The following is a 19409-nucleotide window of genomic DNA, read 5'->3' on the forward strand; positions in this document are numbered from 1 at the left end:
ACTTGAACTTTCATTTGGGTGGGAAAAACCTGGAAACTTTCAGATTTGGGTTTTCCCAGTGTGCCAATATATCTCTAATAAAGTGGAACTTTCAGGAAACTCAAGTCTCGGAGTCTTCTTTCGTTACTTGGAACCCTGACATCAAATTCTTCTCAAATTTGAAGATTTCCTATTCACCTTGTTGTTGTTTTTCCAAAAAAAAAAAAAAGTTTGCACCACTACCATTAGTAGGATTTCCTACTTTATTTCACATACCCTCAGTTAGTCCATGGAAGTGCATGAAAGGAATGAAAGCTAAATACTCCCCTTTCTTCACCCTTTACTTTTTATAAGAAGGCTGGTGAATAAGAAGTTTTAAACTTAATTTTGTGCAAGACAAAAAAATGTTCTTGACCTTGCATAGAGTTTTGTAAAAACAAAAATAAGCAGTGGAATTGGAAAGACTATTGACACATAACCTTAATTTAATCGTCTACATATTAAGGGGAATGTATAAAATATTAAGCTAGTATTCAAACTTTAAAAAGGCAAAAAAACAAGGCCTGGAGGGTATGACCACCTTAACCATAATACAGCAATTGAAGAATACAATAAAATTCAGTTGAGTGCTGAAGATGTTATATGGTTGAGTAATAAAAGCAAACTGTAAAATTCAGAGAGCACCAAGGACTACACACAATTAAAAAAATACAATTTCTTAAAAAGGAAAAGAAGTAATAAAAAGTCAGGGGCTCATGTTCAGATACAATATTTACTACTGAATAACAGAAAATTCCCCAAATATCAGTATATAGATAGTTCAAAGTTCAAAATGTTCAAAATTGAAAATTGCCATTTCAAAGATACCAGACTCAGAAAAGAACACACTGTACTTGAAAATGTTGTTCTGAGCTTGGAAGAAAACAAGAGCAGTTCTAAGTTATGTTTTTTTAAGAGTCCCAGTGTCGTATAACTGGCTTGTGTTTTAATTCATTCAAGACACAGAGAGAGAGGATATAGTGTGTGTGTGTATGTATACTTTATATACTAAGTGCAGTAGATACTGTGGGGTCCCCAATCCCTGGTACCAGTATTAGTCTATGGCCTGTTAGGAACTGGGCTGCGCAAATGGCAGATGAGCAAGTAAAGCTTCAGCTGCATGCATGGGATCTAGGTTGTGTACAAAACCATACCACTCACCCTGGTCTGTGAAAGACAATGTTTCTTCTGAAACTGGTGCCAGAAAAATTGGGACTGCTGATCTATACTGTAGTATACATAGTACATAATTTATAGTGTTTTTATTTATGCAGACCACCAGGACCTTTGGTGTTTGTGTGAAAATCATATAAAACCTAATGCAATGGGGCATGATATAGTGTAACATCTATGTGTCATTTCCCAAAAGTTAAAGGGGCTGGTTATACCATTCTAATATATTAAATATAGTGCTTTTTCTTTATTAACTATGATTTTAATCAAATTTGCATCTTTTGTTACTCTTTTCTGCAGGTCTTCGGGTCAGTGGGGAACTCATCACTGCTTACCCGCAAGTAGTAGTGGTTCGTGTACCAACCCCATGGGTGCAGAGTGATAGTGATATTACAGTCCTTCGCCATCTGGAGAAAATGGGCTGCCGGCTAATGAACCGTCCACAAGCCATACTTAATTGTGTCAACAAGTTCTGGACATTCCAAGAATTGGCTGGTCACGGTGTGCCTCTTCCAGACACCTTTTCTTATGGTAAGCCAAGAAAAACTCTACAATTATTACGCACTTGTGAAATATTAACTGAAACTAATATTAAGTGCATCATCAGATTTTGTGTTGACAGGAAATAATCCAACATACAGATCCCTAGTAATTTAGTTTTAGCACAAGCAGCTTCCTGCAACTGAGAGTTTGTCATGTGTTTGTGTGTATGTGTAGATCAGTGACGTGCGGTGAGGTTTATGGCTGGTGAGGCACTGACACAGGTGTTTCAAATTTTTTTAGACTTGTGGACTTCAACTCCCAGAATTTCATAGCCAGGCATGCTCAGTTCTGATTTAAAGCGATAGCATTTTTTCTCCTTTGTGAAATAAGTTTTGTGTACATCAGTGACGTGCTGTGAGGTTTATGGCTGGTGAGGCACTGACACAGGTGTTTCAAATTTTTTTAGACTTGTGCACTTCAACTCCCAGAATTTCATAGCCAGGCAAGCTCAGTTCCGATTTAAAGCGACAGCATTTTTTCTCCTTTGTGAAATAAGTTTTACTTCATTCTTTTTCTTCTCCCTCCCCCTTCTTCCTCCCTCTCCCCCTCAATTCACTCTCTCTCAGACACACGCACACAGAGAAGTTGGATCCCTCTCTCACTCACTCACTCACTCTCAAACAAACACAAACACAGACGTTGGATTGGATATATTTTCCAATGGGTTGAAAGCAGCTACTCTGCCATACCGCCCCCCCCCCCATTCCCCTGCTGCCTTCCGATCCGAGCCTTTGATTGCAGGTGGAGCCATGTTGCCTTTTCAAACTTGTAATCAGTGAAGCTGGGCTTATATACTTTTATCCAGCTCTGTGTGTGTGTGGGGGGGGGGGGTTTGAAAAGGCAATGTGGCTCTGCATGCATTCAAACTTTTTGAATTCCTCTCCCCTCCCCCACACACACCTTTTCCAGCTGTTTCAGAGAGGATTTCAACTCTGCTCTTGCCTGCCATCATGAAAAGAAAAAAAAATGTAAAAGGAAAAAGGCATGAGCTTTGAGATCAGACTGAGCTAGCTGCTTCCAGAGCCTCTAAAAAACGCCCCCTACAGGAGGCAAGAGAATCATGTGCCTCATCTACATAAGGAATTTTTCGGCTTTTAACCCTTGCTTAGCTCTGCTCGAGTGATCATAAAGTCAGACTAAATGAGGCACCTCATTCTCCTGCCGCCCCCTGTAGAGGGCACTTTTTTAGTGGCTTTTTTACACAGTTAAGCACTAAGCAGAGTCATCCACTGTGACTCTGGCAGCAACTACCTCAGCCTTTTTCCTTTTACATTTTTTTCTTTTCATGATGACAGTGGTGAGGCCCTGCCTCCCCTGACTGCACATCCCTGGTGTACATATATTCCCTCTCCATTTAAATCCAAGGAATAGCATTAAATATGCATAGGGTTGGATTAGAAGACCTCCAAAGTCCCTTCCAAATTTGTTATTCTATGCTCTGTTCATTTATATTGGCTAGCAGTCTCTCATATACTGGTAAGATGTAGTTTTCTCTAGCCTCATGATAGCCATCACATGAGGAAGATATACCTCTTTTTGTCCCCTCTCCATTCCTACTTTGGCAATTTTCTGGTTTCATCTGCTTCTATTTCTTGTCTTGACCCTAATTTCTTCTGGAACTAACAAGGCTTTAGCAACCAGTGCTGCCTATAATCCATCTTGGTTCTCCAGTTACCACCTTCTTTTCTTCTTTTCTCTCCCCCCCCCCCCCAATTTTCTCCATCATCTAACATGTAGCCATGCCATCACAGTGTAACTAGAGCTTAGATTTTAAAGTTGAGTTTTAGACTTGTAAATTTATAACATGAAATCAATGGGTTATATGATGCTACTGAAGAGTTAAAAAGGATTACCAATATTACAGGCTTTTGGCTCCCTCTTGTGGTAAAACAACACCACTGTATTATAAGCTGCAAAAAAGAACTTAATCTCTGCCTCACACAACTAGTCCAGTCAAAAGCAAATAAAATCGGAACTGTTTCTTCCCCTCCTCATATCAATATCAAAACATGATTTAAACAGTCCTTCTTTAAAAAAAATTCAGCAGAGTCAATTAAAGATATAAAGTCCTCTAAAATATTTAAATCCAAAATTTCAAGAGTAGTTTCCACAGTGATTTCCAGCTTTTTTATTTTGCCTCGGATACACCAACTCCTCCCCTCCTTGCCATCTTAAAGTTACAGAGCTTCAAAATGATGATAGTTCAACAAAAAGGAAAAAGCAGTCTGCAGTCAGAGGAAGCCTCTTTTGACAGGAAAAGTAAATATGCAAAAAGATAGCGTCTAAGAACTGGTGGCACACTTTATTGTCTGTTTTAAACAGCTGGTTCTTCCAGAGTGAACTTGCTTCTTGGTTACCCCGCCCCCAGCCAGAGAATCATCGGATTACTTCTTCTTGAAGAAGCACTCTGAGAGTGTCCAGCTATCCAGGGTTGCAGAAGGGTTGATTTCCAGAGCTTCCCCTTTCCCAGGGAAGTTTCTTCTGACTTAGAAAGCATTCCAAGTATAAAACTGAGATCTATAGCAGACCAAAAGATAAGCTACAAGGAAGGAGCCATGTTCTGCTGGAAATGCTTTTCTAGCCTTCTCATTCCTTCTCCTTTAGCCAGTCAGCTTAACCCATATCAACTTATTGTCTTCCTATTTTCCGTTGTTGCCCGTGAAAAAAGTGCTATCTCTTCTCCCATATAATTTCCCAGCCTTTTGACTAAGATCAAGTGTAATATCTCCAATTTTACGTTAACAGCTGAAAAAACTGTACATCTATAAACTCAAGTGACACAATAGTAGATAGCAATCTAGAAGTTTGTTCTTTAACACAGTAAGCATTTTTTCCCTAATGATGTGCTTGTGATACAGAATGATGGAATTGTTGAAGAGCAATATTATATGCGTTATATATAACTGAGAGGGATTTAGTATGAGCCAGCAGTGGGTTGCAGCTGCAAAAAACGACCAAGGCTGCATCAACAGCGAGATAGCATCAAAATCATGAGAAATGATACCACCATTTTATACTGCACTAGTGAGGCCACACTTGGAATACTGCATCCAATTCTAGCCATAAGATACAAAAAAGATGTTAAAACCATAGAAAGAGTTCAGAGAAGAGCTACAAAGCTAATTCATGAAATGAACGGTTAAGGGAACCGAATATGTCTAGCCCAGAGGTGTCAAAATCAAGGCCCAGGAGCCTGATCTGGCCCATGGGGTGCTTAGATGTGGCCTGCAGAGCTACCCTGGAAATAGTAAGACTTCCAATTTCACTGGAAGAGAGCTCAGGCCACAACAGGTGCCCCGACACGAGTGACATTGAGCTGGCCATGCTCACCCCATCCCGCCAAGTCCAAACACAACCCTGATGTGGCCCTCAGTGAAATTGATTTTGACACTTCTGGTCTAGCATAGCAAAGAGAAGGATTGGGGGGGGGGGGAATACCTGTTTTCAAGTAATTGAATGACTGTCACAGAGGACTGTCAAAGTACCTGAGAGTAGGATCAGAAGCATGTGAAGCTCCTTAAAAAGAAATCCAATAAACTAAGCAGAAATTTCTTGACAGTGAGAACATTTAAAGTTCTTGAGAGGTCCTCTGCTAGGTGTCTGCCATTCTGTTGGAGGAGGGGGGAGGAGGCTATTGGGATTGCATTCTCTGCATGCTTTCGCTTTTACTGTAACCACATGGCATTTAGGGAGGTGGGGCTATCCTGAAGACAGATGGCCTTCCTTCCAGCAGGTTCTAGCCTGACACCATTACTGCATCCTGGGGATACACTGCCTTCAAGCTAACTCCTCGGAGTTCTCAAAACACTTAGACAGCATTGTATTGGCTGCCGGTGGACTTGAAAGAGGGGGAGGTTTGAATTGGGAAGAAACTGTTGGAACCTGAGGAGCATTGGACTATATGGGAGAAGGAGGCTTATGCTGTAAGATGGACACTCCTTTCCTAGAAACACTTTTTAGAAGGGAGCAAACTCCCTTTCCAGGTATGGACTGATCATGAAAACCTGGAAGCGTTGAAAACTTCCCATAATCTTTCCCCTAAACAAGCATGTTGAGTGCAACACTTTCAGGATTTTCTAGCTGATGCCCTATCATGGATGCCATAATACAATTGCTCCAAAACAGAAATATTCTAACCAGTGTTCCCATTGTGTCACTGGCATCCCAAGTAACCACCAGAGCACAGGAGAAAGAAAGGTACCAGCAGCGATGAGGCCTTTGCCCTAAAAAACAGCGCTAACAGATGATGAATGGTACTGTAACCATGGTAATATCTGCTCCATTCAGGATGAACTGGCTTAAAGATAAAGGTATTAGTAAAGCTACCCCTCGTACACATGTGCTAGTCATTCCCAACTCTAGGGCGCAGTGTTCATCTCCGTTTCAAAGCTGAAGAGCCAGCACTGCCCGAAGACGTCTCTGTGGTCATGTGGTCGAGATAACTAAACACCAAAGGCACACGGAACGCTGGTATCTTCCCACCTAAGGTGGTCCCTATTTTTCTATTTGCATTTTTACACGCTTTTGAACTGCTAGGTTGACAGAAGCTGGGACAAGTAACGGGAACTCACTCCGTTACGTGGCACTAGGGATTCAGATCGCTGAACTGCCGAAACTTCTGATCGACAAACTCAGTGTCTTAGCCACTGAGCCCCTGCCACTGGCTTGGGTGGGAGCAAAACTGTATGTGCCAACTAGCCAAAGGCTCCTGATTATGAAGACATGCCATGATTCGAAAGTGGCAGGACATTTTGAATTTGTAAAGACATTGCATCTGATAAAATGACAATTCTGGTGGCCCTCCTTTAAAAAAGATATTGAAAGCTCTGTGTCTGTCAGGGTTCCAGTAACAGCCCATAGGAAATCAAAACTCCAAGGCAGGGTTCATCAATGTATAGATTTATTAGGCATGTCATATGTCATACCTGGTGAAAACTCAAATCTGAAGTCCCCTGGGATTTCCCCACCCAGTTCAAAATCCAAAGATCTCTCTCTCCCCCCCACCCCCCATCGCCACTCAACCATCACATACCCCAATCAAGTCTCTCCATCCCAGATGCCTCCCATCTATGCCCTTCCAGGGGCTGGTGAGAGTGCCCTTGGTTCCCAGAAGAAAGAATGTTATTTTGGCTACATATTACCCCAGCTATCTCTACTCCCCCCTCCCTTTCCCACAGCTCCAGCCAGCCTTACTGTGGCAACTCTGAAGATGTTCAAAGGTGGCTCCAGGGTTGACAGTGTCCAGTTGCCTATGTGTGCATCTGTTAAGAGCGAGAAAGGGTAAAGCACAGGGACTGCTTCAGATTGTGGCGGAGCCGTCAGCCCTCTGGAGAGAGATGACTATGGACTTTATCAATATAACTCCCAAAAGCATGGGGAATACAGTATCTGGGTGGTGACAGACCTATTTTCAAAACAAGTGCACTTTGCCCCATGCCAAAGAATAGCCACGGTGCAGGGACTCACTAAGCTGTTTTACATCACATCTACTGGCTACATGGAGCACCCAATGTATCATATATCAGATAGAGGGGTTCAATTTACCTCTGAATTGAAAAAGGCTCTGGCGGGCCTTTTTGAATTGATTAGGTACTGATCAGGGACTTAGTTCTAGTCATCATCTGGAAATGAATAGGTGATGTGAACGAGTGAACAGTACCATAGGTCCTTCAACTATCAACAAAACAACTGGACAGACCTTTTACAGTTTGCAGAAGTGGCTTAAACCAGTCTGTTTATCGTAGTACTAATTTAACCCTTTTCCGAATTGCAGCCAGTGAGGACTTCAAGCCTATGCCGAGTACTTACCAAGGATCCAGTGATCTCCTCACTGAAAGACTGGATAGCCAGTTACAAACAGTTGTACGGTAAAGCCACTTACTGCTACTAGAGAGGCTTATAAATGTCAAAGGGACAAGAAAAGAATTGAGCCAAAGAAGTTTAACATGGGGGATCAAAGTTACCTGTCCCACACACTATCTACAGTCATTACCAACTTCTAAGAAGTTGGGACCCAGGTTGTTGGACCTTTCCTGATTAAATGCATCACTAACCCTGTTACAATAGAGTTAGACCTGTCCAGCCACTTCATAAAGTCCACCCCATCTTCTAGTTGTAGTTTGTTGAAACCTGAAGTGTTGGGAGCAGAGTTAGCCAGAATGGGATGACAAACATTGAATTTCCGCCTCTTCCGGGTCATCACAGAGAATGGATTTTTAAAATATAACACCCGGAGAGGAGGAGCCAAAATCACGATGGAACGGACATGCGGTCTTGATGTTCCTAGACTTCCGCCTATACTTTTGCTGCTGGGTGGTCCAATCGGACCTAAACCATCCCGAAGAGATGGTGAACAGGAAGGACTACGTTCTTGCTGATCTCAGGAACCCCGCAAAATCCCTGATCGATCAAAGAGAAGGTTTTCAGCTGGCGACAAAAGGCAGCCTAGGCTGATGAAGGTTGGGACAGCTCCGGAATGGAAGGAAGCGGAAAGAGAAAGTGCGTCCATTTGGTGGAGGAATCCTTTCTGTTTTGAAAAAGACTTCCCCCCAAAATTTCTCTTTTTAAGATAATTAAAGGCTTAAGCAGAAGAAGTAAGCGGCCAAAATTAACCTGCATTGGGATTGTTTTGGATAGTATATATATATATTTTCTTTTTAGTAATTATACTTTGCGGATTGAAGTGCTTGCAACTTTTTTTCTCCTCTTTTTAAAGCGAACGGACCAATTTTTCTTCTTTTATTTTTGTTGCTTTACTTTTTCAATTTAAGGATTAAAATTTCCTTTCTCTATTTAACAAAAGTTCTACTATTTGTTATTAAATTCCATTTAAGAACTTTGTTTCCCTTAAGCCTGAGACAACATTAGAGAGTGAAAGGAAGCAATACTGCCGCTCGGAGGCTGGAGGCTAGAGTTTCTGAAACTACGCATTTCTCCTGTTTCTCCTTTGATCTTACTGTTTCTCTACTTCAAAGTTCCGTAAATAACAAGTGATAAGAAGCCAAGGGCACGAAGTGTTTTACACAGGTGTCCTTTGAGAGCTTTATCGGCACTGGGAGAGAGAAAAAACAGAATCTCTTTCTTGTGAAGATTACAAATGATCTTGCGTTTAAGTTAAATATTAAAAAAGTCTGGAAAGCTAGAGTGGCAGCAATTTACAATTTGGAATATGGATCAATTTTCAGAAGAGGAAACTTTAATTTTGCAAAATATTTGGGATGAAATTCAAATTTGCTGGAGGTAACTGGGAGAATTGAGAAGAAGGTTACTGTTTTACTAGAAAAAAATGATGGAGATGGAGCACCAAAAATTGAAGAGAAAAATGAATACAAAAATAAGAAAACTGATTATTTGATTTGTGGAATGAATGTGGTTGAAAGTGAAAATATGGGAGTATGGAAAAGGGAATTGATGGACTGGAGCTCCACCCCAAAGGCACAGAAGAAGAAAAAAGGGAAAAAATGATGGTTTTAAGGAGAGAAACCTTACCAGAAGCATGATGACAATCAAGATAATTAATTAAAGTAGCAAATGGAGGGCGCCAAGTTACCCAGAGAGATGCACAAGTAACAAGGTGTGGAGAGATGTCCATAAAACCTTACTAAGGAAATAAACAGAAGATTAATTCCACAAATGGCAAAGAAATAAGACTATATGCCTATTGGAAGGAAACAGGTTGATATATGAAAGTTGATAATACAAAGTAGCTAAGTCTGGTGATTACTAAGTAGTAATTTATTAATTTTAGATTGCTATGTTAAATAAATAATTGATAATGGCAACAAGGTACATATTTGTTGTTGGCTGATGTGAGGAAGTTGGATATAAATAGTAAATGATTTTGTTAATAAATATTAATGATAATAATGAAATGATAAGAGATATAGTTAATGATATACATATGTACTGGTTTAACATAAGGAATGTGAATATAAATTGCAAATAGTGACTTGGAAAAAAGGCTTAGAAATTTTGTTAATTAATCTTTATTTTGAATGTGTTATAAAGGTGTAATGTTACTGGATATATGAAAGTTGATATCAAAAAATTAACTACGTTTTATAAATAGTAAGTATAATTTAGTAACTTTTAGATTGTTATGTTAAATAATAATTGATAATGGCAATAAAGTACACATATGGGTTGGCTTGATGAGAAGAAATTGGATATAAACATTAAAGGATTTTCTGCTAACCAACATTACTATAACAATAAATAATGGAATGATAATGATAAGGGATATATATACCCCTTATTATTTCTCCGCACAATACAACAAAAATGTAACAAAAAGGCAACAGTAAAACATATTGGGTTCGCTGGATGGTACTCTTGTGACGAGCCGAAGGAAAGGAGAATGGAAGTAGTTGATCTCCCGCCTATTTGGGCATCCCGGGGATTGTAAAGAATAATCTTCTTATATAGCTATATATATAATCTATATATATATATATAATGATAGTATATATATTATAGATATATATACTATATCTGTATATAATATATATATATATGATATATATATGTATATATTATATATTATATATATATAATATATATATAACGCAACATACGCACATACGCACAGACGCACATACTTACCAAAAGGAACTTGGACCACAAATATGTAAACAGTGACTTGAAAAAAAAGACTTAGACACTTTGTTACTAATCTTATTTAGAATATGTTATAAGGCTTAAAGTTATGTGGATTGATTTTTGCTACTAATTATGAAATGCCATCAGGTGGTTGTGTTTTTTACCTATGGTTATTTTAGGCAAAAGGACATTAAAACAACTTGTCAAATGAGAATTATGCCATGTTGACAGTAAGATTCATAAAGCATTTTTGATATCTGATATGAATATAAGCAATGACTATGGAAGAGATTCACGAAAGTTATTTGTAACCAATTGGCACACTTTCTACAAGATGTAATGTAAGATGATTCTTTTTTGTGTTGTTTAATGAAAATAAAAAAAATTGCAAAAAAAATAACACCCATCTAAAGATTATGAAATTAAGAGATAACGAAAACATGAGTTCTTTCCCTTTCTTTCTCCTGAAGATCGGACAGTATTTGACTCAACATGGACATTTTTCAGAGGAGCTTTGAGCTTGGATGCTTGGTTAAGAGACTTGTATCTTTACAGTAATAGTGCAGTCTTATTTCTCTTGCCATTTGTAGCGTTTGTATTTTGATTACTTTCTTGGTAAGTGTTGTATTGTATTTGGTTTATTTGTATGGACTTCTCTTCGCAACTTGTAGTTCATTTCGTATCTTATGAAACTTGAAACCCTCCATCTGCTCTTCCATCAGCTTGCCTTTGGTAATCACTGGTGCTTCTATCAAGATTTCTCTCCTTACCTCCAATTTTTCTCTTTTCTTCTATACTTTGAAATCTGGGGTAGAGTTCCAGTCTATCTATCTCCCCTTTCCATATTCCGCTCTTGCCATTTCCAACCACGCTCAGTTTCTGTCAGTATCCACAATTTTCTTATCTCTTTGCTAATTTTTTTCTTAAATTTTTAGAACTTTGTCCTTAACTTTCTTCATTGATAAATATCCTCAATTTTTCCATCAAACTTTTCTGTTTCGTGTTCTATATTCTCAATCTTCTCAATTTTTCTTTGTTACTACTAATATTTTTTGAATTTCAAACATAATCATTTGCAATGTTAAAATTTCTTTTTCCTGTTGCGGCATTCTTCCAACTTGTAAACACTGCCACTATAGCATTCAAGGCTTTTTGTTAGTTCTCAGTAAGGGTGGAGATACATCCATGCATGGGTTGACACTGTTCTTGCTCTGATTGGACTGAGTCCGATTACTAATTAATTAACCCCTATATGACCCGCCTCCATGACGGTACCACCCAGTTTCTGACTCAGTCCACTCTGGGACGGTCGTGTTATCCTTTCCATCTCTGATATATATTGCTACGAACCTGCTTAATTCAAAATTTCTGCTTTCATTGACTGTGAGTACTGCCAGATTCAGGGCTCTGAAGCCTGACTGCCGCAAGGCTGCTAATTGCAGGCACGCACGAAGTTTTCCCTTGCTCTGGCTGGGAGCTAATTCTTTCCCCACGCTGCTCAATTCACCCCAATGACAAACAATCTGCTGCTGCGAACTGAGGAAATTATCTCCTGGGCCCTAGCAACCTCCTGAGTTGGAGAAGAAGCCATTTTGCTGCGTGGCAGCAGGGCAGCACCAATCGGACACGCCTCTGCTTCCTGCCTCAGCGAGGCTTTGGATAAGGCACGGAAGCACTGGGCAAGGCAGGCGGCTGTGGAGCCACGAGGAGGCTCCTAAAATAACAGGCAGCCAGGCGCCGAAGTGCGAGAGCGGCAGTGCGACCTGCAGCACTGACAGGCCCAATGGGAGCGCAAACACCATTTTAGAAGGTAGGTGGAGCCACACCGTGGCAGTCATTTTGTCTTGAGCCTCTCTGCTTACCATATGGCCAACAGCAGCGTGGTTGATCTGGGAAACCCAGAGGCTGGCAGGAGCGCAATGGAGGCTGACAAGGGCTCCTTGCAGTGGCCCAGGCTGCCCTATCCCCCTCCAGGCTGGCTGTCTCCCAGGGACCACTGGTTCCAGCAAGGGCTATTCCTCTGGCAGTAAGGGGTCAAAGACCAAAAAACCCCATAAGGCCTCATCCAAGAGCAAGCACTCTGAGACCGCAGGGCTTCCTGCCCACCACCCAGATAAGGAGCCACGGGCCCCTAGCCACCCAGTTTCACTTCCACTTCAACTGCAAACGTGTCAAGGCCCATTCGACCCTATATTGCCCATCAATATGTCAGGACTGTGGGGCAGTTCAGACACTCGTTGGCAAGGTCACAGTGCAGAAGCCACCTTCACCCCTACCGCAGCTGCCTTCGTCCAGAGGGGACTGTGACACCCTTCAAACCATGTACCCCCCCCTTCCGCTGTGCCAGTGATGACATCAGGGTTCCAAGACATTGTAGCGGAGGCTATAAAACGGCATCGTGGCAGGATTGAAGGAGAAGGCTGCAGGCCAACAGGTGGTAGCTCCTCGGACACCTTCCCACACGGGTGGTGGTGGTTATGCCTAGCCTCCACCACCTGAGTCTGACCGCTGCGTCTCTCCGGCTTCAGAGGGGGAGATCAGGGAGGCCTACCTATCAGAGGAGGAGGGACCCGCTCCCGACAAGCCCACCTACACCAGCCCCTTTCCGTCCAATTTGTTTACCCCCCTATTGTGCAAGGCCAAGGCCTCTTTTTTGGTTGGGGATCAAGGGGCAAAGGAGCCCACTCAGCAGGCTCAGTCAACAAGTGTGTGGTTCACTGAGCATAAGATGGAAGCTGATGTCATCCTGGCTGCACAATTGTTTGTGGACACAATTCGCCGACAATGGTCTACTCCTACATCTGGACCAGCCAATAACAGGCATTTTTACAATGTCGCCGAGCCTCTCGACAAGTCACTGTTGTGGCCCACTATCGATCCCCCTATTGCCGCTTTGTATACTAACACCATGATGCCAGGGGCGCAAGAGGACATCCTCAAGCCAGAGGACAGGCGGGCGGACCAGGTCCTCCAACAGGACCACCAGGCAGCTGCCTGGGCAGTATGGGTCTCGACGGCGATGTCCTTTTTCTCCCGCTCGAGCCTTTGCTGGCTACAACAGCTGCAAGAGCAGATTCTGGCCGGTGATTCAAGAGCCCATTTTGAATAAAGTAGTTGCTGTACAATTTACTTCAGACATCACTTTGAGCGCTACTCAGTTCGCCTCCAGAGCAATGGCATCATTGGTGGCCTCGCACAGACTGTTGTGGCTGCGACAGTGACAAACATGTCAAACATAAGTGGCGCCTGGCACCTGAACCATATGCGGGGGGCACCCTATTTGGGGATTCTCTCACTCCCCTATTGATTGAGGGTAAGGATAAACGCAAAATTCTTCCCTCCAACCCCAGGAGGGGGTTCTCACACCCAGCACCCTACCTTAGAAGGCAGCCCTTTCGTGCCCAGGAATATGGGGGCCCCTCCTGGCAATCGGAGTACTCTCCCTCGGGTTTTTGCCTACAGGGGGGATTCTTTCAGTTACCTAGGCAGCCACAGTATCGACAGCAGAGGGGGAACCAATCTAAACGTCCCTTTCGGGGGGAGGGGCGGTAACTGATACTACCGCAGCTCATAATCCCTCTCAGGATCAGTTCCCCATTGGAGGCAGGTTACGTTTTTTCGCTAACCAGTGGGATGCTACACTACTGATGCCTGGGTTAGGACACGGTCAGGTTCGGTTTGACACTGGAATTTGTTGAATTCAAACACCTCGGCACCATCATAGACTCGATATCTTGCCAGGTGTTCCTCTCGCCAGACCATCTACGCAATCTCAAGAACAGAATTCGTTTGTGCAAGCGGACCAGATCAGTACCGATTGTCAAACTATCACAGCTTCTCGGCATCATGATTTCTTGCCTGAAGATAGTTCCCTGAGTGCGGCTTCATGCCAGGGAACTACAGGGCGTAGCGACCTTGGTGTCAGGCTAGGACCAGCGGGGAGGAAGCCCATCTGTTTTCAGGATAGCCCCCCTCCCTAAATCCTACACGGATACAAGCAAAAAGGAAAGCATGCAGAGAATGCAACCTCAATATCCTCCTGCTGCATTAGAATGGCAGCGTCCCAGCAGGGGACCTGGCATGCTGCCCTCCCAAAAGAAGGAAACTTTGTTATGTCTCATTTAGGTTTATTAGGATATTGGTTATGAAACCATTTGATTAATTTAGAGTTCTAATATGGTGGGGATTAACCCATTGTTTTGGGTAGCTAGAAAATCTTTCCACATCACGGGAGTATGTGTACGGGAGTCCAAGATTTCCTTAATTTCAAAATATTGTTCACCTTCCACCATAAATGGCTCAGGAACAGGGGAAGGAGTTGGCCTCAGGGGAGAGCACACCTCAGGTTTCTTTTTTCTTTTTTAATACAAATAATACAAACGTATAAATTCAAATACAAAACAAATACAAATATTACAGTGCATACACCCCCGGCAGACTATTTTTATTACATATTTCTTCTTCTATATCAACTAAAATATATACAATATATTCCAATTGTGCCCTTATCCCCTCCAAAACAACATATATTCTTGAGTAGGTTTATTCCCTTTGCCTTCCACCAACATTGATTTTATAAAATCCCCCATATTTCATTATAATTGTTACTTTAATCATCTCTTTTAAAATTTACTATGCACTATCACAATTCCACAACATATGTTCATATGTTCCAACCTTTTTCTCACACCTCCAACATATATTTTATATTTAACATCTATTTGATTTAATTTACGTAGTGTTAGATTCCACCTCCATATCATTTTATATCCATTTTCCTTAGCTCTACATACTCTTATATTCTATTCCAAATATTTTTCCAATCAGTATCATTATTTCTCCTAAATCTGACTCACAAATTAATTTTAGACCTTTTGCCTGATCTTTAAATTCAGTTAATATTCTATATATTTTCCCAATTCTTCCTTTACCTATATATTCTTCACTCACTTCACATTCTTTTATAATCATTTCAAATCAATTTTGTTAGCTGTCTATCTTTCTTTTCAAATCTTTCTTCCATTTTTATCCATTTCTCTAATTGTATTAAATTCAACTAATTAATTTAATATCCAATAAAACATTCTTTAGTTGTATTATATTCTTTCTCTTGTTCTTCCAGTCTTCCCATTTATGTCTCTGATTTTCTTTTAATTTGCTAATCAATTCTTTCAAGTCAATCTTAGGGAATTTCTCTATTTCCACCACCAGTGTTAAAGGAGAAATTCCTGGCATTAACCAGTATCTCCGTTTATTCTATAGTTCTATTAAAAAGTTTAAAAAGGTATTTTGAATCCTCTTAGCAATTTTTTAGATATCATTTTTAAATCAATATGTTTCTATTCTTCTTAATTCTTTCAACTATATTCCTCCATATTAAATCTCTAGGTGATGCTATAATATCTAGGACCACCTTTAATTGATTAACTACCCAATAATTTCTAACATTTGGAAGACCCAGCTGACCTTTTTTTAATGGTTCATACGATAATGCTTTACATATTCTAGCTCTCTTACCTCCATTACAATGCACCTCCAGCAACCTCTGTATTTGCTTTAATTCTTGATCCAAAAATTTAATTGGGATCATCCAAAACAAAAAGTTAATTTTAGTAAATTTAGTAATTTTTATCATTGCAATTCTTCCAAACCATGATAATTTTACTTTCCTATATTTATGTATTTTATCTTTTACATCTTCTTTAACTTTTCATAATTTATTTTCTTTAACTCTTGAATATTTTGGGGGATGTCAATACCTAAATATTTAATACTATCTACTAATTTTAATTTATATTTTCCTTTCAATACATCCACTTCTTCTTTACTATGGTTATATAACATCACTCCTGATTTTTCCCAATTTATTTGTAATCCACTACATTTCCCAAATTCATTCAGATGTAAATATATCTATAATAACTACGGGATTTTGAAATGTTAATAATGTATCATCTTCTAATGGTCCTACACTCATTTTAGCTCTGTTCTTAGGCAGAGCTAAATTGCAAGTGGAAAAGCTATATCTTGTACCAATATAATGTAAGCTAATTTTATATTTACAGGGACACGGCGGCTCAGTGGCTAAGATGCTGAGCTTGTTGATCAGAAAGGTTGGCAGTTTGGTGGTTTGAATTCCTAGCGCCATGTAACGGAGTGAGCTCCTGTTACTTGTCCCAGCTTCTGCCAACCTAGCATTTCGAAAACACAAAAATGCAAGTAGAAAAATAGGAACCAACTTTGGTAGGAAGGTAACAGCATTCCATGTGCATTCAGCACTTATTCATGCCAGCCACATGACCATGGAGATGACTTTGGACAGCGCTGGCTCTTTGGCTTTGAAACGGAGATGAGCACTGCCCCCTAGAGTTGGGAACGACTAGAACATATGTGCGAGGGGGACCTTTACCTTTACTAATTTTATATTTATAGGAAATTATTTTTATCCAGGACACAATTAAAAGTATGCCATAATTCATGTGTAGATTTCACCCCTGTTTACCCCTTAATATAAACTTTTGAAAATATTAGAAAGTAACCTGAGAATATTCAAGAGTAATATGCTTTTTTCTGTCTAGAACACGGGCTTCAGCTGCGTCACGTTGCTGTCACATGACGTATCATGATGTTTTTTTCCCTTCATGGAACTTGGATGGATGTGACCTGTACTTGACTTATCCGGCCTGCAGGCCGCCAGTTTGACACCACTGGTCTAGAATCACAGCATTTTGCATTGTAACCACAAGAAAATATCCAAAACTCACATTTGTGTGTATCCCTTTTTACAGCTTTGGCTATTTTTTTTCTAGGGGGTCATGAAAACTTTGCCAAAATGATTGATGAAGCAGAAGTGTTGGAGTTCCCTATGGTCGTGAAGAACACACGAGGTCATAGAGGTGGGTGTGAGAGTCTGTATATGATTGTCATAGTGTTAAATGAGAGCTGTTTTTTCGAAAATGTTTAGCTGCAAAAGTGCTCTTAATCATAAATACAAAAGTTGTTAAAATGACATATTAACAACCTGCTTTCAGAATACATTGAATATGCTGTATCTACATTTCCTAACTTATTTGTATTCATTTATCAACATTAGATACATTTTTGTCTAATTATACAAGTCATATAGCTACACTACTATATTGCATCTTTAATGATGTAATAATAAAATTTTACATTTTTTTTTCTTTCAACTACCACAAAACATAATTCATTGATAAACTTGGGCCCAACAGTTCAATTTAAATATGTTTTTTTTTAAATTGTCAAGTTTGAGAAACTTTTGGGGCTGTTTGATTCTGCATATAAATTAGTGAAACATTCTTCTTGAAAATGCCCATGAGTTGAACATAACTTTTAGTAACCATGGATGTATTCATGTAGGGTTTTTCGTGGAAAACCACAGAAGTGGTTTATAATTGCCTTCTTCTCAGATATTTTTCAACTCCTCACTCTGCCCTACTGTATTAGTAATATACTGTATTTTTGAATGTCATTTTATAAAATGAGTAAAAGATGGCTCTCCTCCAAAATAAAACAGAACTTATTAACAGATAGGAATCAAACAAGTTATATTATGGTCAAAGAACATCATAAGGAGGGTATGATATAAACTAAAAACTTAGAAAATACAAAAATAACAATTACATTAAAATCTAAAAAGCCTAAAAAGAAAAAGCAATAAATGAGCATTAAAAATATAAACTAAATCTATTACAAAACACTATAATTATCACCAAGATGTTTCATTAAAACTGATTTGTGGCACAGGTTATTCTAAGTGCTGCTGTGCAAAAATGTGCAAAGCTTGCAACACTATGTTGTAGCAGAGATGGTATCTGAAAGCAGCAGGGAAGTATAAAATTGTCTTGTGCACCCTTGGGCATTCATACAGTAATGCTGAGTTGAGGATAGTACAAATGTGTCTGTAGTGTAGGAATTGGAGAAGTCCATATTTCATTGTTTTTATATAGTAGAGGGGACATGCGTAAGTGCACTAATGTGCCTATCGTCCCTGTCATTGTATTTTTATTCTCTTATTCTTGTTCTCGTTTTTATTTGACAAATTCCAATAAATTAAATAAATAAATCATAATATGTGTAGAGGCGGGTGTCAGCAACCTCCCAAGCCACATGCAGCTCTTCACACCCTTTCCTGTGGCTCCCTGCCAACTCATGACCTGCTCTCCGCTCCGAGACACTGGCCCAAACCAGCTGTGGCCAATGCCAACCTTGCTAACAGCGTGGGAAGAGGAGGAGGGTTGTCTTTGGTGAAGCCACCGTGGCGGCTCATGCTCACTCCTCAGCCAGCCTGGATTTCCGAAAAGTTGCCAAGAAGAAAGAAAAGGAGTAGTGAAGAGCCCCAAGGAGACTTGCCAGGTCGGCCCGGCTTTGGCTTTTGAGAGAGAGAGAGAAGAGACACACAGATGGGGGAAGAGAGAGAGAGAGAGAAGGGGACAAAAACAGAGAGAGAGAAATGAGAAAATGATGGAGGGAGAAAAAGAGAAACAAAGAGAGAAAGAGAAGGGGGAGAAAGAGGGAGAGAGAAATGAGAAAGAAGAGGGAGAGGAAAAGAGAAAAACGAATGAGAGGGGGAGAGAGAAATGAGAAAATGATGGAGGGAGAGAATGAGAGAGGGAAAAGAGAGAAGGAGAGAGAAAGAAAGAACGAGGAAGAGGAAAAAAAGATAAAAACAAATGGGAGGGGGAGAGAGAGAGAGAGACATTTCCCACAGAAGACACCGGGAGCCACTAAACCTGGGTAGGCGTGGCTGAGGGAGTTGTCATGTGTCTGGGAATGAGTGACGTTGAGTTGGCCATCCCACCCAGGTTTTGTAACTCCCGATGTTTTCTGTGGGAAACGGGTCCAAATGGCTCTTAGAGTGTTTAAGGTTGCAGACCCCTAGTCTAGAGTCACAAGGTATCTCTGGGTAAGGAGTCTTCCTGTATCAATCTTCAAGGATAGCTGAGGGGAGGGTGTGACATTGTGCCAAAGTAAAGGCCATTCGGATCAGTATATCAAGATTTGTTAATTATGCCCCAAGGCAGTGATGGCTAACCTTTTTGTCACCATGTACCGAA

The 19409-nt window shown here is 40.4% G+C and overlaps 1 protein-coding gene across 1 annotated transcript in view; it reads left to right on the forward strand.

Moving 5' to 3' along the window:
- Positions 1-19409, forward strand: part of RIMKLB (ribosomal modification protein rimK like family member B) — a 52743-nt gene that overhangs the window by 18405 nt on the left and 14929 nt on the right. The window contains 2 exon segments of the mRNA XM_032213477.1: positions 1492-1722; positions 17142-17228. Coding sequence (XP_032069368.1) covers positions 1492-1722; positions 17142-17228 — 318 coding nt within the window.

This window comes from Thamnophis elegans, chromosome 3 (genome assembly GCF_009769535.1).
Source record: "Thamnophis elegans isolate rThaEle1 chromosome 3, rThaEle1.pri, whole genome shotgun sequence".
Lineage (NCBI taxonomy): Eukaryota > Metazoa > Chordata > Lepidosauria > Squamata > Colubridae > Thamnophis > Thamnophis elegans.